This window comes from Saccostrea cucullata, unplaced genomic scaffold (assembly GCF_032062105.1).
Source record: "Saccostrea cucullata isolate Sc308-1 unplaced genomic scaffold, CSIRO_AGI_Scuc_v1 ctg371, whole genome shotgun sequence".
Lineage (NCBI taxonomy): Eukaryota > Metazoa > Mollusca > Bivalvia > Ostreida > Ostreidae > Saccostrea > Saccostrea cuccullata.
The window spans coordinates 38,072-61,770 of record NW_026923589.1 but is presented as its reverse complement, the minus strand read 5'-3'; the positions used below and the strand labels follow the sequence as shown (position 1 = coordinate 61,770).

The 23,699-nt window shown below is 34.0% G+C and overlaps 1 protein-coding gene across 9 annotated transcripts in view; it reads left to right on the top strand.

The window, feature by feature from the left end:
* LOC134264439 (rho guanine nucleotide exchange factor 7-like) overlaps positions 1–23,699 on the top strand; it is a 29,045-nt gene that overhangs the window by 1,965 nt on the left and 3,381 nt on the right. The window contains exons 2-19 of one of the 9 annotated variants that reach the window (XM_062746727.1): positions 2,546–2,669; positions 3,216–3,316; positions 3,569–3,663; positions 5,756–5,851; positions 6,679–6,801; positions 7,111–7,246; positions 7,441–7,500; positions 9,826–9,906; positions 10,679–10,828; positions 11,077–11,152; positions 11,346–11,473; positions 11,669–11,740; positions 12,057–12,237; positions 13,020–13,070; positions 13,962–14,054; positions 15,576–15,620; positions 16,123–16,221; positions 16,674–16,766. In XM_062746727.1, coding sequence (XP_062602711.1) covers positions 2,546–2,669; positions 3,216–3,316; positions 3,569–3,663; positions 5,756–5,851; positions 6,679–6,801; positions 7,111–7,246; positions 7,441–7,500; positions 9,826–9,906; positions 10,679–10,828; positions 11,077–11,152; positions 11,346–11,473; positions 11,669–11,740; positions 12,057–12,237; positions 13,020–13,070; positions 13,962–14,054; positions 15,576–15,620; positions 16,123–16,221; positions 16,674–16,766 — 1,804 coding nt within the window. The remainder of the gene's footprint in view (positions 1–2,545; positions 2,670–3,215; positions 3,317–3,568; positions 3,664–5,755; positions 5,852–6,678; positions 6,802–7,110; positions 7,247–7,440; positions 7,501–9,825; positions 9,907–10,678; positions 10,829–11,076; positions 11,153–11,345; positions 11,474–11,668; positions 11,741–12,056; positions 12,238–13,019; positions 13,071–13,961; positions 14,055–15,575; positions 15,621–16,122; positions 16,222–16,673; positions 16,767–23,699) is intronic. The other 8 variants (XM_062746729.1, XM_062746731.1, XM_062746728.1 and 5 more) reach the window with 8 other exon arrangements.

Here is a 23,699-nt window from a genome sequence, read left to right as displayed (position 1 = left end):
TCCTATTTCCATTCTAACATAGGCTGGAGAGTTTCATTTTTTTAAAAAATTACTTGACAAATTTATCTCTATATTTTAAAAAATGTTGATATCAAGAGGAATAAGAAATTTTTTTATGTTAAAATTATCAATGGATTCAGAAAATAATTTCAAGGAATGACTTTAAAGACTACAGTTTTAATGGGTTGATCAGGGTATATTAGGAATAGAACGATAAGATAAGAAGATGGCATTACCCCCAGTCAGCAAACTGCTGATACTAAATATTACCCTCATTCAATTTTATGGGGTTTTTCTACAATGTAAGATTAAAAGCTGTGTGGTTTATATGTTTTACAGATTAGATATGTTTAATGACAAATGCAAATTGTATGTAATAAAAATGTTTCATTTATAAATAACACATAATCTTCAAAAATAAACCTCAATATTTTTTTTAATGAGAGCCACATACTGAATACATCAAGGAGTTCTAGGTCAAATCTTTCTGGAGTACACATGTAAACAGCTGAGAAACAGGTTGCAGATATTGGTTTTTAAATGAGGAATTTGTAAAACTTCTGTAGGCTGTGTTAGAATTCTCGCCATCAGACAGTGTTATATTCACCAGTCTAACTTAACACATGTTTTCTCTAGAGAGATGAGGCACTGCCACAGAAATGAGTGGTGAGTTATGAAGAGGGCACCCAGCAGAGAGGGGTCAGGGTCCAGCAGTGAGGGGTGAATCTCCTCCCCCAGGGGGTCTTTGATCTGTGTTATATGTTCATAATTTTGTAATGCCTTGGAGAATGGATTTCTGACAGGTGTATGTGATTTTACAGACATGCTTTTTTACAGGGGGTCAGTACACAAGATTACTTTCATATGTTTGTATACACATGTGGACAGCTCTAAACACAGTGTTATTGCACGGATACATTAAGTAGTTAGTTCTATGACTAAGGGTCAGCGGTATTCAGGGAATTGGTCAGCTAGGTGTGGTCCACTTGAGTTGTGTATTTCTTGAAGGAGAAGAAGCTGCTGGTTTTGATTGAGCATCTTTATTTGTACTTAGTAGCCTCAGCTCAATGAACCTATAGCTCAGAACATGTTTATGATTAATATGAGTAAATAGTCACTGCTCTCTTATCATCTGCAACAGCAAAGACGATAACTCCAACAACAAAAAATTAACTATACAGATCTGGTATACACTGAACTGAAAGAAAATTGTGTCCTCTGATTTTATCTCTTGGACTCAATCATGATTTTTAGCTCACCTGAGCCGAAGGCTCAAGTGAGCTTTTCTGATCACATTGTGTCCGTCGTCCGTCCGTCCGTCTGTCTGTCCGTCTGTAAACTTTTCACATTTTCGACTTCTTCTCAAGAACCACTGGGCCAATTTTGACCAAACTTAGTACAAAGCATACTTGGGTGAAGGGGAATTTAAATTGTTAAAATGAAGGGCCAAGTCCCTTCACAAGGGGAGATAATCAAGAAAAGACAAAAATAGGGTGGGGTCATTAAAAAATCTTCTTCTCAAGAACCACTGAGCCAGAAAAGCTGAAACTTATATGGAAGTATCCTGGGGTAGTGTAGATTCTAAATTGTTCAAATCATGACCCCCGGGGATTGGGCAGGGCCACAATAGGGAATCAAAGTTTTACATAGAAATATATAGGAAAAATCTTTAAAAATCTTCTTCTCAAGAACCACTGGACCAGAATAGTTTAAACTTATGTGGAAGCATCCTGGGGTAGTGTAGATTCTAAATTGTTCAAATCAAGACCCCTGGGGATTGGGCGGGGCAACAATGGGGAATCAAAGTTTTACATAGACATATATGGGAAAAATCTTTAAAAATCTTCTTCTCAAGAACCACTGAGCCAGAAAAGCTGAAACTTATGTGGAAGCATCCTGGGGTAGTGTAGATCCTAAATTGTTCAAATCATGACCCCCGGGGATTGGGCGGGACCACAATGGGAAATCAAAGTATTACATAGAAATATATAGGAAAAATCTTTGAAAATCTTCTCAAGAACCACAGGGCCAGAAAAGCTGAAATTTATGTGAAAGCATCTTGGGGTAGTGTAGATTTCAAATTGTCTAAATTATGATCAATGGGGTAGGGTGGGGTCACAATATGTATTACAAGGAGGAAATCTAGTAAAGAACAGCATGGTCAAAGCTTCTCAGGTTAGTGATGTGGCCCATGGGCCTCTTGTTCTCTGAGTATACCAGATACAAAGATAAAGTATTTAAACACAAAACAAAAGGAGCTAGAGTCCTCACTAAAAACTCTCCCTGATTAAATACATGTAATCTAAACAGACAGATTATCTGACTCTTATATACATGTATACTCTATCTGTATTCAGATTGGTCCCTAAAACTCCAGGGCCAGGGGATTTCCCGATCTATAATGGAGTAGTCCCCTAGTTATACAAGTATTTCCCCACAATCTCTTATTAGGGGAGGATCCAAAAATACCCTATACTTTTTAATGTCCCCTGCTCTTTCAATTCTCTAGAAGCAACCCTGTAAAATATTTGTAATTTTTTTTCAGCTGTGTTTGAACAAAGGTGACATAATCACGGTGTCTCAGACCATGGACGGAGGGTGGTGGGAGGGAACACTGAATGGAAAAACGGGCTGGTTCCCCAGCAACTACGTCAAGGAACTCAAATCTGGTGAGTGTAATACTTATAATGGGATCAAACTCTCACATGGGATCTGTCACTAACAATTGAAAACGTCATTTTTATTGTCGGTCATAATTGAAAACCTATAAGCAAAAACAAAAGCACTGTTTATAAAGAGTTTATACAGATAAACGATACAGAGAACTTGTTAGTTTTTATTTTGAGATGTTTGATATGTTTTGATTATTTTGATTCCCTTTTCCTGCCATTATCTGTTTTCTACTACTGAATCAAGATGAACCAAATCACCCAATAACTCTACTGGCAGACACTCAGCTATTAACTCACTCTCTTCCAAATTCAATTCTAGCAATTTAGGGCTTCCTGCCTTTGTGTTCAAAAACATCTTAATTCCCCCTAACAAATAGTTTTATTTTCCTTTAAACCAGCAATTATCTCCACCGAAAAGGATGGAATATTAAAACGTACCATATGAAATATACCTTAGTCTTAGATAAAAATTATTTTTTTGACTAAATAAAAGTTTAGAACCTGTAGCAGCTTATCCCTGAGAATATTTTTTTTATATTTCAGATATTGTTACACAAGATATCCCAGGGAAGAGACAGTCAGGGGCCCTCAAAGGGGACGTTCAGGTTTATAAACGAGAGAGCATGCAGTATTATCATAATGTGGTAGGGGTTTTATTTATTGGTTATTAGAGAATTCAATTTTTAAAGAAGTTATAAGTTTCACAGTTTTTCAGATTTTATATAAAAAAAGAGTTTTTCTTTTAAGACTAAAGTAAACATCTATAGGTATAAATATCACAATAACAAAGTCATCAGGAATATAATATATTGATTATACACATATCATTCGAAGGCCCTTTTTCAAAAGTTTTTCCTTTATTGCTCAATACTAGTCATTGTTACATTGATTTTCAGGTTTTACAGAATGTGATTGAAACTGAGAAAACTCACGTCCAAGAATTAACAACAGTGTTACAAACTTACATTCAGCCAATTCATAACTCATCCATGTAAGTTAACAAACTCAATTAACAAGTGTTACTCATGTACTGTACAGTAATAATATTGAATATAACTCACTCAGTAAAGCAACTCCGCTAAAGAAACTGTGTTTTGTTTGAGACTCTTATATGGCCAAAACATAACTTGTCAATATCCAAGTCAGTTAATGATTTCAAATAAATAAATATTTCTAGTATTGAATTATAAGTACTTTTAAGTGCTACCCCTTTCAATAAGTTTTTGTGTACACTTTCATTTTCTTCAGTTAACAGGGGATGACAAATCCCATTGCCCGACGCCCGGGGCTAGTGAATTTTAGGGTTGGGCAAGTGAAATTTTGTCAACCACTTGCCCGCGGGCAAGTGACTTAATCAATTATCAAAAATAAAATCAATATGTATGCCAATATTCTACTCAGTATTTTTTATATATATTTATAAATACAGTATAAGTTAATGGTAGGGCAGGCAAAAATTCAGGTAGGGCAAGTGAATTTTGACCATGTACTTGCCCTTGGACAAGTGCCTTTAAAATCTATTTGTCAGCCCCTGGTTAATTCATTTAAAAAACTTTTTTGTGGACAAATTTTGATATTCTTTTTAAAGAACAACATAATTTTAACCTATAGGTCAATATCCTTTTAATTTTTAGCTCACCTGAACATTTAAAAATCCTTTTCTAAGAACCACTGGGCCAGAAATGACAAAAACTTCATGAATGTTTTTTTTATACAGTATAGATTGTAAGTTGTTTGTTGATGGTCCTCAGAGGTAGGGAGAAGTCACAATAACTGGAAGTTAAATTCTTACATATGAAAATATTGAACGTCTTATGAACAGCAGGGCTATGATATGAAGAGATATGATTAAGACTTCAAGGGATGGATATTGTATACAGTATTGCATAACAATATGTAGGGGATAAGGCCACAATTAGAATATTGTTGGTTTGGCATTGCAGACTCGGTCATAATACGTTTTGGTAGGTAGGTAGGTAGGAGAAATTTATTTTTTCAATTTTAGAAATGTTGTTATTATCTGCGCGTCACAGGTTTCCGATTGTTTAACAACAACTGCAGTCTGTATTGATTCCCAGTTGTTATTTATTTTCAAACCCTATTAGTTTTAATTTTTTAATATACATGGTATAAAAAATTGCAGACATTGAATTGGCTTTGTTTTCATATGCAAGAATCTAAGAATGGCCTCTAGATTCATCTAGCAAATCGGACAGGACATTGAACATGTACCTCAAAAAATTTCTATTTCAAACTGGTATAACTGATTTGTTACTATATTTTTGACATTTCAAAACACATTACCGCAGAGAGTCATGCTATCAACTTCTATGATATGGAGTTTATCACTTTCGGCAGCCATGCTTGGATTTCTGATATGCATATTCAACATCACATAGATGCTTTGAAATGAAAATGATGTTCGATCAATCAAGCGTTTACATGATTCTTGCCCATTTTGTATATTACTCAAACATACAGCACCTAAATGTGGATAAATATAACGAAGAAAAAATTACAATCCATATCAGTTGAAAAAAATTCTTTGGATCGCATCAATTTAACTGCGTTGGCCGGCAACGCCAAACAAAGCTAATTTTATTTTTATGCCCCCCTTCGAAGAAGGGAGGGCATATTGCTTTGCTGCTGTCTGTCGGTCTATTTAGTTTCCATTCATTTTCTTCACAACCGTTGCACAGACTGAAATGAAATTTGGTATACAGGTTTATCAGGTAAATATCTAGGTCAAGTTATATTTTGGGTAGGATTGCACCATTTTAGTCAGAGTTATGCCCTTTTGGACTTGGAAAAAATCCAATTTGGGTGAGGGGGCATAAGTGTTTTACAAACATCTCTTGTTGGCCTAAAATCTTTTAATTCCCCCCCCCCCCAAAAAAATGTTCTTTTGCATGTCATTCATATCAATGTGCAAGCATTCTCCGGTAGTGCAGATTCAAATTTGTTTAAAACATGGCCCCAGGGGTAGAGTAAGGCAAAAAAAAAAGAAAATAAGTTTTCTTCTTAACAACAAGGTGGTCAAAGGTGAGCCTTGTGACCTATGAGCCTATTTTTCCTATTTTTAGACTGACCCCCACGGAGTACGCTCAGCTGATTGGGAACATTGAGGACATCATATCATTCCAGAACACTTTTCTATTAGCCATTGAAGAGTGCATGAAGTGAGTAGAAAACAGACTGAGTTAGCTATTCCAAGATCACAATTACTTGTTAATGCTAGTGTGTATAGGATAAGAGAAGGTTAGTAGGAAATAGTTCACTTCAAATAGGGCACACATGATTTAGTGTTCTAAGTGTAAGCTGGGAGAAATTATAAACAATCCTGATGACCTGATAAATGGTAGACTGATTATCTCCAGGTGTGGGATGCTCTATGTGTTGGCTTCAGTGCATCTGTCTGGCAGATATAATTTACACCATGTTATATAATATTCTGTTTTAACAGGTGCTCTTTTATAAGTGAATGGAAATTTTTTTTTTTTAAATAGGCTTGCTCTGCACAGTGATAATTGAGATGTTTGAGTCAATGAGTTATTTTGCAATATGTAGCTATAGTCTAAGTTCTTGATGTTTGAATTTGTATGAATAATTATAAATAGAAATAGTTTTTAGTGCTTTACAAGAATGTTATTTGTAATTATGAGAGTATGACTAAGTATATAGGGTTGTCCCTAAGAATTAAAGAATACCAGAATAATGGGGTATTGGGGGGGGGGGTATGTCATTAAAGGCAGTGAAATTTCATTGACCCCTGGGTTTTAGGGATAACTTTGAGTATGCAAAAAAAGCAAAAACAAAAAAAACAAAACAAACAAACAAACATTTTCAGTACAATTAATTTTTTCTTGATCATTTCACTCCATTATGGTAGAAATGTATCTTCTATTAAACATGTAACTGGTTTACTTTGTTGCACAATAAGAATGTATAGAATATTTGCCATGTTATACATTGTGTTCCTTACTCATTATTTTTTTTCTACCTACAGACAGCCCCCTCACCAGAGAAGGGTAGGAGGGGTGTTTCTTAAGTACGCCCCTCGTGTCAAGGAGCTCTATATGGCTTACTCAGCCAATCACCCTCAGGCCGCTGCTATTCTACAAAACAAAAGGTAAATCACAAAACTAAGCAATATTGTACATAATCGGGGCACTCATCAAAATTTTTTTTAGAAATCATTAGTATATGAATTTGTTATGAAGAGTCCAAGAATCAGAAATACATTTAACCTCATTATCTTACACTTCTTAGGATCGATTGAGAAAAAACTTTTCAAGATTTTTAAGGTTGTGATATGATGTGGTTTAAATATTGATGTATGAAGAAACAAGAAATGGGACTTTAAGTGACTTCATCATATCCATTGTATTTGAGATATCTTTGTTAGAGATACTAAAATTCAACTGTATGTCCTTTTCAGAGATGAGCTGAATAAGTTTATGGAATCTATTGGTGCTAGTAAAGGAACAATGATGTTGACAACAAATCTGTATAAACCATTTACCCGGTTAGACAAGTACCCAAGTCTTCTAAAGGAGCTAGAGAGGCATATAGAGGTGGGCAGAGATTACTGACCATGTCTACAGCCTTATATTGAGAGCCCAAATGATAATAATACTAATGTATTTCACATACATGTATATATAAAGGTCATCTTTGAACATATTTTTTTCTTTTTAATTGGTTTTCTATACATTATGTGAGTATGCAAACTTGGCAGTACGATTTTAAATGTTTTTTTTAATTATAGGAGAGTCATATAGATAGGGGAGATACTCAGAGAGCTATATCTATATACAGGGAAATAGCTGTAAGTATAAAGAGGGGGGAAAAAGCTTCAATAAAAACTCTATATGACCCTTCTCTTTTATCCACCAGGAAGAAATACTGTAGATCACAAAATATTTGAGATATGTTGTTTTAGTGAGATTATTGTTTGTTATTTATTCAGGTCTTCCGTTTCAACGGAAGACCTTCTTATTTTTCTGTTGTTTCTTTTCAACTTTTCTTATTATTATTATTCTTACCGATTTTGTGCACGCGATTTCTCGTAAATGCGTCGATGGACAGTGTTTCCGTTAACGCATATTTCTGCGTATTTTACGCATAAAAAATTCTTTTTACCCCCTAAAACATCACCTAGAGGGTCATCATGACGCAGAAAAAAAAAATTTTAAAAAAATAAAAAAATCCAGTTCAATATTGATGACTTTGTAGAAGAAGATATTTTACACGATTAATTTACATTGTTGACAACTTTTTAGGAATAAATCATTGCTTTTAGTTAATTTTAAAGTGGCAGTCATTGAAATCGGCATTTCCACGTCACAATCTATTAAATTCTTTTGTACGATCTATCTAATTTTTAACAAAACCGGAAGTGCAGATAAAATGGCGCTTCAGCATGTTCAGTCTTACATCGGCATATTTATATCAGCTTGGCTTTGTAAAAAAGGCTAATAATGGTAATAAAAAGGTGAGCAAAGTTCAAATCATTAATAAACAGATCTGCAAAGCATCCAAACCACTTTCAATTGTTATCTTTTGATTGAGGTATTCACGAAACCCAGATAGCATGATCGGTAAAATATGACAGTGAACCGGTAAATAAAAGAAGTATATTTTACTTTCATTTTTTTAAAACATCAAATATATGATTTTAGAAGGCAGAGCTAATATAAGAACTAAAGCAAAACCAAAATATATTTTGACCCTCAAAAAATCTTTTTGACTCCCAAAGTTTACTCCAGATGGTCATAATGACCCTTGATTGTAAAAGTTAGCGGAAACACTGATGGATTTTCATGAAACTTTCAGCATTGATGACAAATGATATGAACTTAAGGCGTTTTTTTTTTTAGTTTGATGACGTCACTTCCAGTTCGGAGTTTTTCGCGATTTAGTGAGTTTTAGAGGGTCATTTTGTCCAGCAGTTTTCTCAAAAAGCACTCACCGCAGAAGCATGAAATTTTCAGTGCTGATAGAGCAACCTTTGGAGATATGTATTTGGTATATCTCAACCACCGGAAGTACGAAGCGCCGACGCTGGCTATGGTCCGAAAACAGTCCTATCAAGAATTTCAAAAATTTAAACACCTTTTCTACGATAACTTTTTACCTAGAAATATTTTGTTAAAGCAAGAAGAACAAAAGAAGTGTAGAATTTAAAGATCTTTCAAATGATATCTCGAAAAAAGGGCTGGTCCCTAAAATTAAGGGCCAAAGGGGGCCGAAAGTTTTTCCTTTATATCTCAAAAAGTATTGAGAATTTGTAATACCTCACAAGAAGCAAAGTTGTTCAAAATTTCAAAATTAATCTATTGAAGTCGTAAAAATACGTCCGGCGTCGTCACTTCCGGCCAAACCGGAAGTAGTCGAAAAACGCCTATTTTTGCCATTCTTGACAAGTTTTGGGGTAACATTTGTCACTGGAAGCCTAAAACTTAATTTTCCGTCCGTCGTTGTCACTTCCGCCGGCTTCGTCACTTCCGGCCAAACCGGAAGTAGTCGAAAAACACGTATTTTTGCCATTCTTGACAAGTTTTGGGGTAACATATGTCACTGGAAGCCTAAAACTTAATTTTTCCGTCCGTCGTTGTCACTTCCGCCGGCGTCGTCACTTCCGGCCAAACCGGAAGTAGTCGAAAAACACGTATTTTTGCCATTCTTGACAAGTTTTGGGTTAACATATGTCACTGGAAGCCTAAAACTTAATTTTCCGTCCGTCGTTGTTACTTCCGGTTTAACCGAAAGTAGCAAAAATTGCTTATTTCTGCATTAATCAATATAGCTTTAGATGATTTAAACCATTTTTAGGCGTTATTTCTTATTTTTTGTTAAAAATGAAAGCTACTTCCAGTCAAACAGGACGGAAGACCTACTCGTTGCTTTGCAACGAGCTTTGCTCTAGTTAAAATTTAGTATTCCTATTCAGTTGAAAAAATTAGAATGCTACTCTTAAAGATATAATTATGAAAACTTTGTGCCACAGAAATAGCATTTTTATATGTTAACTATTACACGGTTGAGCCAAAATGTTTCTTTTATTTTGTAGTTCAAGTATGATCATGATGATACAGAGACTTAAATGATGTCTTATTTGTAGATTGTTACTGATTTTTTGGTTTATTTACAGAATGCTTGCATGGAAATTAGAAAGTGTAAGGAGATGGAGTATGAAATATTAACAAGTTCTATAAAAGGCTGGGCAGGGGAGGTAATCATTTTACCGTATATAGAGAGTTTAAGTAGTATTAGATCACAATGATCATTTTGAGTGATAACTCTTGTATGTGATACATTAAGGATCAGAATGTTGAAAGTTACCGAAACCTCAGAATTCAAAATTCATGTATGATGTATAATAAATAAAATACTATAGAGTATTTTAAAAGCATTAAGATAATAGTATTTTGTTCAGATCAATTCTAGTTGTTTTGTGTGACTGTTACTCACTGATTTGTGCTATATTCTAGCCCTTTTGTGTGACTGTTACTCACTGATTTGTGCTATATTCTAGCCCTTTTGTGTGACTGTTACTGATTTGTGCTATATTCTAGCCCTTTTGTGTGACTGTTACTCACTGATTTGTGCTATATTCTAGCCCTTTTGTGTGACTGTTACTCACTGATTTGTGCTATATTCTAGCCCTTTTGTGTGACTGTTACTCACTGATTTGTGCTATATTCTAGCCCTTTTGTGTGACTGTTACTCCCAGATTTGTGCTATATTCTAGCCCTTTTGTCTCACTGTTACTGATTTGTGCTATATTCTAGCCCTTTTGTGTGACTGTTACTCACTGATTTGTGCTATATTCTAGCCCTTTTGTCACTGTTACTGATTTGTATATTCTATTTTGTGTGAATACTGATTTGTGTATATTGTAGCCCTTTTGTGTGACTGTTACAATGTTTGTGCTAATATAGTTTTGTGTGACTGTTACTCACTGATTTGTGCTATATTCTAGCCCTTTTGTGTGACTGTTACAGGAGATAGCTAAGCTGGGGGAGGTGGTCCGACTGTCCCAGGTACAGGTGACCTCCCTGAACGGAGACAAGAATGACCGCATATTTGTCTTGTTCCCCGGTCTGCTGCTTATGTTGTCTATGAGCCCCAGACTCAGTGGATATCAGTACGAGGTATGGAATATCACCTGTATTACCTCAGGCCTGTTCAACAAGGCAAACGTTTGCAAGCACTCGTCAAAATTCCTTATACCTCAACAGAAAAGTTTGTGAGCACACGCTCTGTTGAACAGGTCTCTGTATTCATCTTAGAGAGATCGTATTTTGTTATGGAAACAGTTTAGTAGTTTATCTGTCAATGTTAACCTGAATATAGTGCTATAGTAATTGACATTAACATGCTGTTCCCTGCTGACTTTCAGGGTAAACTACCACTGAGTGGGATGACTATAAGTGTCATAGAGGAAGAGGATATGGAGTGTAGCTTTGAAATATCAGGTAAAATAACACTGTTCTAGAATCAAAATTTTTTGTATACAACTGATAAAAAGGTTAACTTGTTTATTTCTCACTATAGTTTTTGCTGTTTTATCATTACAGATGTACACATAACAGATATTTAAATAAAACATTCCTTATAGTATTTATGTTGTATGATTATGTAATCTAATCACTTTTACATTGTGTACAGGTAATATGATAGACAAGATAGTTGTAACCTGTGGGAGCCCCATGGATGCGGCTGGGTGGGTGGAGGCCCTGGGGAAGGACAGTGCCCAGGTGACGGTGATGAATGGGCCCAGCAATAAAACTATACAGGTGTGTACATGTTATAATTTATAGATAAGATAATTATGACTGTTGGGAGCCTGGTTGATGCCTCGGGTTGTTTCTATAGGCCCTCATAAAGGAGAAGTGTACATTTGAAACGGTCCAGAAAAAGGACATTACATGCAGTGCTATACTGGTTTATTTTGAGAATGTTTCATTGTATACACTTTACATTTGTTTCAGGAGACTCGTTCTCTGCCTAACTCCAGTACACCTGACATAGATATGGCAAAACAGATTACCACTTATGGAGAGGTATATACAAACATTACATTATAACTCAGAATTATGGCATTCACATTTTAAAATTTACAGCATGAATGAATAAGTATTAAAATGTGACTCACTCAAAATTTTTTAAAATCGTGGCTTTCATTCATCATATACTTCAAGAAGAAGAAAGTTCAATTTACAAAAAAAGCAGTTGTCACATTTCTATTAGTTTTTACTTTTAATTGGATGACTTGCTATCACAAGTATAAGTTGTTTCCCTGACTTTAAATGGGACACTTGTGTTCACAGATTTTGACATCTCAGCCCAGTATAAGTTTGTTTATCTGACTGTTTACAGATTTCGACTTCTCAGCCCAGTATCAGTTTGTTGACGCCGGCTAAGACGGCGCTGGTGACACATTCCACGTGGACCATGTCATGTCTCCGCCCCTCCCCGCCCCTCAGACAGCACCTCCCGTGTAAGGAGGATCTAGTCAGGAGTCCGCGTATGGGCAGGAAACCAGTCAGACGGAAACCAGGTAACGGGAATAAAGAAAAACAGAAAAATACTGCTTATAAAAAGGTCTACGAAGTACAGGCCTAGGGATGTCAGGAAATGTTTATTACTTTCACTTATTGAAAACTGCAAGCTATCTTGAATATGTGGAAGCAAAATTTTATTTTGCTTTTAATTTTGGGGTAACAAAAATTCTAGAAAATATGTTCACCTATGCATATTACCATATAAGCAGAATTTCTTGCGAGGATTTAATTTTGCTGAGATCGTTAATATTTAACATTGCTAAAAATTAATTGCGTTCTATTTTTTTTATACCTTCTTTATTGAACATTTTAAAATTGCTAAAATTACATCTTGCTAAAAATGAAATACCATTTTTATGGACAAATCGCGAAATTTGCGTCTCGCTGAAATTTCTATTTATACGGTATTAAGGTTGATTGTTGTAATCATATAGGCCTTGGACCAGGTGCTCTCTGTAGAAGTCAACTCTTGTTCTTATGTACAAAAAAATGAAATACTGAAATAATAAGTGAAGGCTTGAAGTTAAGCATTGAATAGTGAGCTAAAAAATTCTAAGTAGTTTAAACCTTTATTCACTACAGTTGAAATGCCTTTAAAAAAAACTGATGCTTCAAAATTAAAAACTAATTTGTTCACAACTTTTAGAGTATAGAAGTAAGAATTTGGCATCCTTAGTCTACACAAGTGTATTTAGTTTGTGATTAATTAAGTACATGTACTTATTTCAATAAAATAATGTCGTTAAGACGCCTTTAACCAAGCCTTTGATTTTCTTAGTGCGGACGCACTCACAGGATGAGTATGATTATAAATACAAATGGCGACAATGTTAGTATCCAAACTGGAATGTTGTCACACGTCTGCTATGATTGCCTTGAATGATAGCAAAACAATGAAACTTTGAAGTTATTTATATTACAGTTTTGCTTGTAGCATGTCATTGATTGGATAGATAGAAAAAAATGTTTATTTTATAACCTGTGTTACAAGTTAGAGAATTGCTTTATTTGAGCTGTAATGGGTTAAAAAAAATTTCAGTAAATCAGATGATTTGCGTCAAAGTTTCATTGTTTATTCATGACTTGATGTTGTCCAACTGTTGTGGCTTTAATTATGTGTTCCTTATGTATTATTTTGCAGTTTTTCAGATTTCTTTACTTTCCACTTTTATTGAATGCTATTGAATATTTCTAAGTTTATTGCATATACAGTAACAATTTTCATGTATCTAGTCTATTCCCCAGATTAATTCAATAGCTTTTTTTCTCTTATTTGGTTTGTTTATATAGATAAACATACTGTTTACATATTCCCAATAATTTGATTGCATGTCACAAAAATTATTTAAAAGAATGAATTAAATTGATCACACTTTGCATGATTTAAAAAATATTTAAGTCTGCAAATAATTGCTGTTTTAATTTTTCATAGTTTATTTATTATTTATTTATTTATTTTATTATTTTTTTTTGTCTGCCTTGCATGAACAATATTTTATTTTTCTTTTTTGTAAATACAAATAAATTACAAAACTTAACTTCCCACATTTATGATATATTCAGAGAGTTTTTTTTTTTACTATATATATAAAGAGGAAGAGGTATAAATGTATACATTAAATTCTAAAAACTGTCAGATTACATTGTTATAACATTCAATAAGACGACTCGTATAAATAGATATATGGAGACATAATTTTCTTTTTCTTCTCCGTGACAGATGATCCCAGAACAATGGAGGAGGATGCACTGATTCTGAAAGTGATCGAGGCGTACTGCACTAGTGCTAAAACAAGACACACTGTCAACTCATGTAAGTACAGGATCATACATGTACAGAGTGCAGGTGTGGGTTTCTTGGTTTTGTTTGTGTGTCTGTGTTCTTTTGAGAACTACTTGTTGTACAAGTGTTTGAGCTGTCTCCGAGTAAACAGTTTTTTCTGTGGGTTTGGCTTTTCATTTTTATGAGTTTGTAGCAAAAACAGTGTATCATAAATGAACACTAAATGTCCCAGTTCTGAATGTTGTTTTAATTTGGATGGGAAATTTTTTTGACAGAATGGGTTTCAAAGTTTCTATGTCATCTTATTATATAAAGTAGAGTATAATTGATGTCCTCTTGAGGCTAATTTGTCATGCCTTTATGTAGGACAGAAATTAATTCTCTTAAGCAGGAGAATAAAAAGAATTCAAGCATTTACTTTAACTTGATTATCATTATAAATGTATGTACTTGCTATGATGACCAAATGTGTACCTGTGTAAAATGATAAGCTTAAAAGTGTGACAAGTCATTTTTTTTTTTTGCACAAGTGTAAAAGAGCATGAAGATTTGAGACAATTTGTGGAAGATCAATTTTTAGTGCTTTGTTTGGTGCATGATTTTTATTGTATTATTTTTTTTTTAAACAGTTGTAATATTTACTATTTACTCGTCATGTTATTTTCCTAGATCCTTTGTATTATGCCATGTTTGAACTATTTGAACTGTATCTCAAAAAGTTTATTTGCACAGCTAGCTGCATTTACTTCCCTTCTCCATCTGTGACATAATGCCTTAAAATCTATATACATGTATATATTTCTAATGAGTTCCAACAAGTGTGTAGTTCAGAAATGGCATAATTTAATTGATTTTTTGCAGCACATGCTACATGTATATGTTTTCAAACACATATGCTTGCCTATGAATCAGATCAACTGACATTTTTTTATTAAATGCATGTGTTAGTAGTATCTGTTATTTAAATAATTTGACAAAACAGAATTTTCAGAGATTTATCTGTATAGAAGTAGCTAGAGAAGATTATTTCAATTTGTTTGTTTTCCTTATCAACAAGATTAACCTTCACGCTAGTCTGAAAGATTATTTTTAATACAAATTGAAATTATAAAAATGTCATACTGCAGAACCGGTCAATATTGGTAAAAAATCAACATAACTTTTTTAAGAAAACATTCATAAAAAAAATGAGCAAGCACTGTGGGGTGGGGCTTCACTGTTTATCACATATGGGGAACCTAAAAAAATAAAATAATACAGATCTTCTCTGATTTTTTATGCATGATTTATGCATAGGATTTTTACATGTTGTGTACCTTTTATTCTACATTTCTTAAAGCTTTAGTAAAGTTGAGAGCAGAAAATATGTAACACATTTTTTATCAGTTAAGAATTTATAAGGTATGCTTTCAATGTTGTAGATAACTTAAATATCTTTTGTAAAACATTTGTGTAAGAGTTGCCAATGTTGTAGATAATTAACACTGTTATTAATTAATTGGCTGTAGGAAGTAATTCTAGTTTTTGTTTTTATCAATGCTGCTCTGGTAGTGGACCTTAAGAAGCTACGTCTGAGTGCGGAGGGAACCGTGGAAGGTTACGGTGATACTATTATCTCCCCTGAATCGGAGGAGTATCGCTTTGTGCATGGACACCAGGGCATGATAGGGGGGTTCTGTTGTGCTTCATTCCCTATAGCAAAGGGACTGGCTCGCACAATTAAACGACTCTAGTTCTGTGAATGAACAATTCTGACCTTTGTAAATTATAAATTATAAGCATGTCACTCACAGATATATCAAACTCTGCCATCAGGGGAGACAATTTGTAATCCTAAAGTTTACTCCTACCAGAGTTACAGTCCTTGTATTGAAAATTAAAATTGTGCCATATATATATTTGCCAGCTATTTTGATATAAGAGATACTTGCATTTGATTTGAAGGAAAGATTTTTTCCACAGTTATGCACATCCATAATGGAGGTCACGTCATAACATCAGACTCTATGTACATTAACCTTTGTGTTATAAAACTTTTTGTCCAGCTGTACGCCTAGTGAAGTGGCTTTATGAATGGTCATTTGTATGTCTGTTGTAGCTATTGCTAAAGAAAAATTTACGTTGGTGAGACCCCTTCCTAACCCTAATCTTGGTACCATTAATGAAAGTGTGAAGAAAGCGGACATTGCCGTCCAAGGTAACTCCAAATCTGATGTGACCCCCCCCCAGGGGGGATAACCTAGCCTTCTGTGTTCTGTTTCCATTTATGTCTATTTTATTCCCCTTTTACGTAATTGAAAAAGTATTTTGTTGAGTATATAGTGTATTTACATAGCTGTGGCTAAGTTCTATGATTTTATGACAGTAGAACTATTTGATTAAAAATTTTGCATGGTTTGTGTGAAATTTGATGTTATTTTAAAGTATTTCATTTGTTTGTATCCCATTACATTTTCTGTCTTCATTCAAAATGTTTCAGTTTGATTTCTTGATCATTTGATAGTTAATTTATTATGGCTATAAATTTGATGTTTAAAAATGTTTTTTTTTGTATATATGAAATACAATGAAGAAACAATGGATATGTCACTACACTTACTGATTTGTGAGCCTAAATCATCTATAAAAATTCTTTTCTTTGGAAAGCAGCCCTGCCTAAAGAATCCGTAAACATTGTGAAACCATTACAGTCCGAGGGTACAGGCACACCTAACGTTATCCGACGCGACGTCGGCATCCAAGGTATTCTGGGAATGCTGACGTTTGTTGTTCCCAAGTGATGTCACCTGTAATCTCACCCCCTCCTCCACTGCATTATGTCGACAGAGTCATGTTACCTGTAATCTCACCCCCTCGTCCACTTCATTAAGCCAACAGAGTCATGTTACCTATTGCTTCAAGTCCCCATCCATCTTGCTTACCAAAAACTTCTTAACATGTTTTTGACTAAAGCAATTTCAAGAAATGTTCATATATGATCCCATGTATCAGTGAAAAGGGACAAAAATATGGATCCCCACTCCCCTTTATGTGTATGCCTTAAGGCTTATGAATAAACTGTCATAATTAATTGATTTTTAAAAACTCTCTGTCTACATAAATTTTCATACTGGCCAAAACAGTAATTTATTTAGTGTGAGCACTATTACTTCTGTCAATATTTTAATGGCCCCGAGTTTCAGACATAAGGATGCATCAATAATACTGGTCAAACAAGCAAATTCAAAGAATTGTGGTCCCCCGCTTTCGGTGTCTTTGTGGGTGGGATGTCATTTTTTATAACATATTGTGTCAAATCTTGTCAAAGGTAATGCACATGTCAGATATAAAAGCTCTATCTCTTCTCAATCAAAAGTTATAAGGAAGTGAACATGATGACCCCATATGACAAAATAGATTATATACATTGGTAGTTTCTTAAGAAAAGTCTTGCCACAAGTATTACATACGTGAAGTATGAAAGCCCTTGCCCAAACCGTTCAAAAGTTATGGCCAAGTTAAAGTTTTTGAAAAAAGAAAGTCAAACGTCAAGGTCAAAAGGTCAAAGTTCTTGGTATCCAATGAAATGTCTCCTCACAATCATTACATATGTGAAGTATGAAAGCCCTAGCCCTTACCATTCAAAAGTTGTGGCCAAGGTTAAAGTTTTTTCATAAGTATGGAAATCTCCAAGGTCAAGGTCAAAAGGTCAGAGTTGTTGGTATCCAATGAGAGGTCTTGCCACAAAGAATACATATTTGAAATATGAAAGTCCTAGTGTCTACCGTTCAAAAGTTATGGCCAAAGTAAAAGTTTGGAATTTTTGAGTAAAAGTAGGTCAAACTCCAAGGTCAAGGTCAAAAGGTCAAATTTGGTGGTACCCAAAGAAAGGTCTTGTCACTAGAAATACACATGTGAAATATGAAAGTCATACACCCATTCTCAATATAAGGGCTCAAATAATGTCGCCTCATTTTCATTTAAAAGAAATACCACTGATGTAATTTTTAAATCAACATTATAAATAGTCATATAACAATAAATAAGAATTCATATAATTATCGATCTGAAAGGGTATTTAAGGAGTTCCAAATTCAAATGTAGTAGCCTATTTGAAATGTACGTTACTGTCGCCGAGGCAAATATTATTCTGAATCCCCTCTGTGTAATATATATAAGTTTTGATTCTCAAGTAAAAATTTTCTGATAAGTTAAACCTTGTATCATATATATTTCTTTTCATAACAATAAATACATTTTCTTTGTGATAATAAATAATTTTTATTGTGCAATGTCCCTGTCGCTTAATTCTATTTCAACCACATTACAAGCAAACACAAAGATTATACACCTGATAGTTTTGTTCTCCTTTATTTATTGATGGGCTAAATTTGAAATTTCAAAGGATTAATTACTCCTACTTAGATAATGTAACATGAAATTGAACAATTTGAGTAACTTTTATAAATATGTTTACGGAATGAAAGACATTTTCAATCGTAGAGATAAGAAAGAAATGTACGTTACCTATATTTTTCCATTAAGAATATATATTAAGTAGAAAATATGAGACGACTCTGAATAAGCAACCCCTTGTATCCTGTAAACTGGCAAAGACGTTTTGCTTAACACAATAAAAAATTATTTTTTACATGAAAAGTGATCATTTGAAATGTACGTTACTGAAATGTACGTTACCATGAAATTCGAATTAAGTGAATCTCGCACCAATTTTCATGTATTCTCATACTTTCACACACTCGAATGTGTACACAAAGGATAGTTTCAAAGGTTGGAGGTCGGCTAAATCCCAAAATTAATGAAAAGAAACGTTTCTGCTTAGGAAAAAAAATATATTAAGGTCAATTATATGTAATATAATTCTGATACCTGTTATATATTTCTGAATACGAAACCTGTTTGATGCATTTCTTATGATATGCAAGTTCAAATGGTATCAATATATTGCGTGTCTAACGTACGCTTGTGGAAGAGAATTTATTTTTATATTTGAAATGTACGTTACTTATGGTAACGTACATTTTACGTATTTCTAACTGACATTTTTTTTAATTTAGTTAATGAATTGCGTTTACACGAGCGAAACAAAATTATCGTTACAATCCATTTGACAACTGGCCACATAAATCCATCTAAATGCACCCCCAATCCTCGTAAATGTTTAAGACTGTTACCACATGCTAGAAAATTTATTTCTAAGTGTTTTAAATTCATCTTTGGCAACCTTTTTGCAGTTTGTTTACTTTTAATATGCGACTTTTCGTCAATATTAATTTAATTGTTGTTGATAATTTAAAACAAGGTATGCATAGGCTTATAATTGGTAAAAAAAAAACCAAACAAACAAAAAAGAAACAAAACAAATAAACCCAGAACACAAGACGGTCACTTATATTTCAAATACTGAAAGGCACACAATACTCAGTTTTGTTCGAATCATTGCATTTTGGGTCATATATTTCCAGATCTGCTGAAAAGCACGTATGTTTGTGATTTGAAAAACGATGTTGCAACAAACTAAATGAAATTGTGAACAAACTGTCGATGGATATATTCGGAATAAATTTATGTTAAGTTTCAATGGCCAAACACGAGCATTTGTTAGATCAAAGCAAAATATGTCTGACTCTTATATTTTTTGTCTGTACCCTTGCACATAGGTAGAAGTAACTAGGCTACAACCGGTGTCAATTTCAGCGAAACAGCACAAAAGAATGGTAATGAATTGAGGTGGAGGGGACTCCCCAATAATATGTGAAATGAACGTTACCGAAGTGACGTGACATTCATGTAGTTGATGACAAATAACCTCGTTTGTTACATTATGATTTCTTATATAACTGCCTTAAAACACTTCATTGAAATGATTTTTATGTCAATAATTGCTTTTTTCTCAATATTTTCTTATTACTAGTTTACATATTATTACAAGCTTGAAATGTACGTTACCTACTCATATTCTGAGGCAATCGTGTCTTTATAGTGGTGATTGTGACATATAACACAATGTGATTACATAGTGAATCTTTTTGGAATAAACTGAAACAAAACGATGAATTTTGTAGATGAATTTTAAGCTTTTTATTTAACAGAAATATATCTTGAAATGTACGTTACATTTACGTAGTTTTCTAAATCAGCATGGATATATGTTAAAAAAGACAGTAACTACAAAATAGAATTTTACTACATGTACATGTTAGGTTCCAGTATCTATAGAAAATGACAAGATTCCAAACTGATCGCTCTAAACAAAACAGAGAGAGAAATTTAAAGCATATATTTAAAAAATGTTTTTATACATCTGGATCAAAAAGTAACCTTTGTTTTTTGAAAGGAAAAATCAAACGCACGTTCGTATACCGAGAAAATATGTTGCTGACAGAGTTGGTAGGATGTGCTGGTGTTAAGATGAGATATTCCAATTGTGATTTGAATGACTACATTTTTTTTACATATCTTTTTGGACATTGAAGAAAGAGTAACGTACATTTCAAGCTACATTTCTAAATAAAATCACACTCCACTTCATCGTCTTGTCATTATCCCATGTATTATAATTTGATGAAAAAAAATCTGGAAACAAAATCTTCAGATACTTTTTTTCAAAGGTAATTGATAGAAAAATTGTTAGCTTGAACTTCATTTTTTAAAAAATCAGAGAGGCATTTGTGCCCTTATATTGAGAACCGGTGATAGCTCCACTAAATCAAAAGTTATGAGCAAGGTTAAAGTTTTTATGACGGACAGACAGACTGACAGACAAATGAGATTTAATGTCCCTTCGCTTTCGTGAAAGCGGGGGACAATAAAGCTGCAAATTATTGATGACCTTGAATAACCTTTACACCTGAATATTCTGAAGCATCCACCTTCAAGAGCATTACATACATGTTTACTTATTTCATAGAGTTCATGATATACATCAGCTTGAAGATGTCAATATAAAATAATCCCCTCCCAGTCCCCCTATCTTTTAATGCCCCATTTCCTGAAGGTGACTATCACTTGGTTGTGTTTAATTAACAGCATGCCGATTGCAGATACAAACTTGATGTGATAATACAATAAACAATGAGTTAAATATAGCATGAGATGTAACTATATTTCCACATGTAACTCTGTAATTCCTCTGACTCAGTGAGATACGACTATCTTCACTGGTCAGTGAGATATTGGTTGGTATTTCAACAGAGTCAGTGAGTTTTAACTTTATATTTTCACTGAGACAGTGAATTTAAGATCTTGTTACAGCTTGTTGAAAACTAACTCCTAGATAGAAGTTGTGTATTAACTTGCCTTGAACTCTTGTGATTTAAGTATGATAACATATTTAAGTACACTGTATGATTTAAGTATAACTATTCCGAGCTGAAAAAAATTAAAAAGAAAATCAGCTGTTTTGTAATGAATAAAACCTGGATGTATTTTGTGAAATGATGTTACTTTTGGTAATTAATTACAAGTGTTTAGCTGGTAATAATATACAATTATGGACTGTTTAGAAGGGAGACATCACCAATTATCAGGTCTGAGTAGGGTTGTCACCCGAGGGCGCTTGCGCCCGAGGGTGACAACCCTACTCAGACCTGATAACTGGTGATGTCTCCCTTCTAAACAGTCCATAATAGTTTTATTATCCTGAAGAATAAATACAATTATTAATTAGATAGAGTATGCGTTTCAACGCCAAAAAATGCTACATCATGAGCATACGCCAAAAAACCAGCAAATTCTATACATTACACTGGACAATCACGTGCTGGAAGAGGTTGAAAATAACCCCTATCTTGGACTCCAAATTTCATCAGACTTAAAGTGGTCAACTCACATCAACAAGATTACTAAAAAAGCTCATTCAACATTAGGATTTCTCCGACGAAACTTATCACACTGTACAGAAAACTGCAGGAAAACAGCCTACGTCTCCATGGTGCGATCAACACTTGAATATGGATCAATAGTCTGGGACCCATTTCAAAAACAGGACGTAGATAAGCTCGAACGTGTCCAACGCAAAGCCATCCGTTTCATAAAACGAGACTACCACAACAGGGAAGAGGGCTTCATCACCACCAAGGCCAAGGAACTGGACTTACAACCGCTCCAGCATAGAAGGACCAGCTTGCGACTCATTATGCTCTATAAGGTGGTTGAGGGGTTGGTGCCAGGGCTACCAACTCACAATTTCATTCAAAAAGCTAAGCCTAGACGCCAAATCAAATTAAAAACATTCGATAATTGTGAAAATACAAACATTCTTTCATCTCAAGTCAAAAATAACAGCAAGTGTCTCGAAACAACATCTATGAGAACTAACCAATACCGCTCATCATTCTTTGTGGACACAGTCATCAAATGGAATATAATTATTGTCCTCAATATAGTTTGCGCTAAGACTGTCGAGGCCTTCAAGACCGCCCTCGACAGCTTGTGTCAATAAGTCCGACACGCGCTCTCTCACCGTCGTAGAAAAGCCAGTATTGGTCACTTCGACGTATATATACAGATACAGATAGAGTAGAAAATAGTAATCAAACCTCTTAATTTCTTCTACTCTGCTCCGATTCCATACTTTCAAAATATGTCAACAGACAACTTTGACGTCATCGTTAGAATTTCTTGTTTACCGATCCCGCATATTTAGCCATTGTACTTGTAAATACAATGTAGGAGTTATCTCGCTTAAACCACAGTAGTTCTATTCAAAGAGCGACAACACAGTTGTAACCCTGCATGATCGCTTACGCTATTTCATTGTCATCTGAAGGGAGATAACAGTTGTCTCCCTGCGCGTGAGGGAGACATCACGAGTTGTCTCCCTGCACGTGACCTGCTCTAAACCAGTCAGATTGACTGTATAATTCTGAAGGATAATAATAATGTTTATTCAATTTATTTAATAAAAGCACAGTAATAAAAAAGAAATGTGATATTACTTGTAATTCATAAATTGCATGATTTTAATTTTGTTTTATTCTTTAATTTTGGACATTTATGATTATTTTTTTGATTTTACATTAACTGTGTGTTATGTTTGTTTTGTTTTCCCCCACTGTATCTAGGAATGTTATCTCCTTATACTTGCAGATGGTTGTATTTTGTCTGCATGTCCCATACTATTTGTTATCTCATTGTTTTTATGCTACATTTGACTACCTAATCAATAGGACTCACAGTGGTGTGACTGATCAACAGGAGATGCTCACTCCCACTGGGCACCTGATCCCACCTCTGATGTTTCATGTTTTCGACTTGTTTTTAATTCCACTTTTTGACTGGATTTATGATATTGATCATTGTTTGATATCTTCATCTTTTTCCAATTTTGAAATCACTCCTTTTAAATTCGCTAAGTCCTAATTCAACTCTTTTGCTGGTAAATTTGTTCAGAATATGCCCACTCATTACAAGGATGAAAAGGGACAATGGGGAGACAATTTCCCTTTTTACAGTACATGTATATAGTTATAGTTATATGCATCCCTGGTATGATCAGAATTATTTGTCAGGTTATATTTTTGCAATGAATATATCATTTTGCAATTACCGGTACATGTAACTTTTAATCTTTAGAAATGGGGAAAATGCTCTCTTTATTTGCCAGCTTGTTTTATTTTGTTTATTCTTAATTTATTATTCAAATCATCTTGCTTATATGGATGTTGTTAGCTT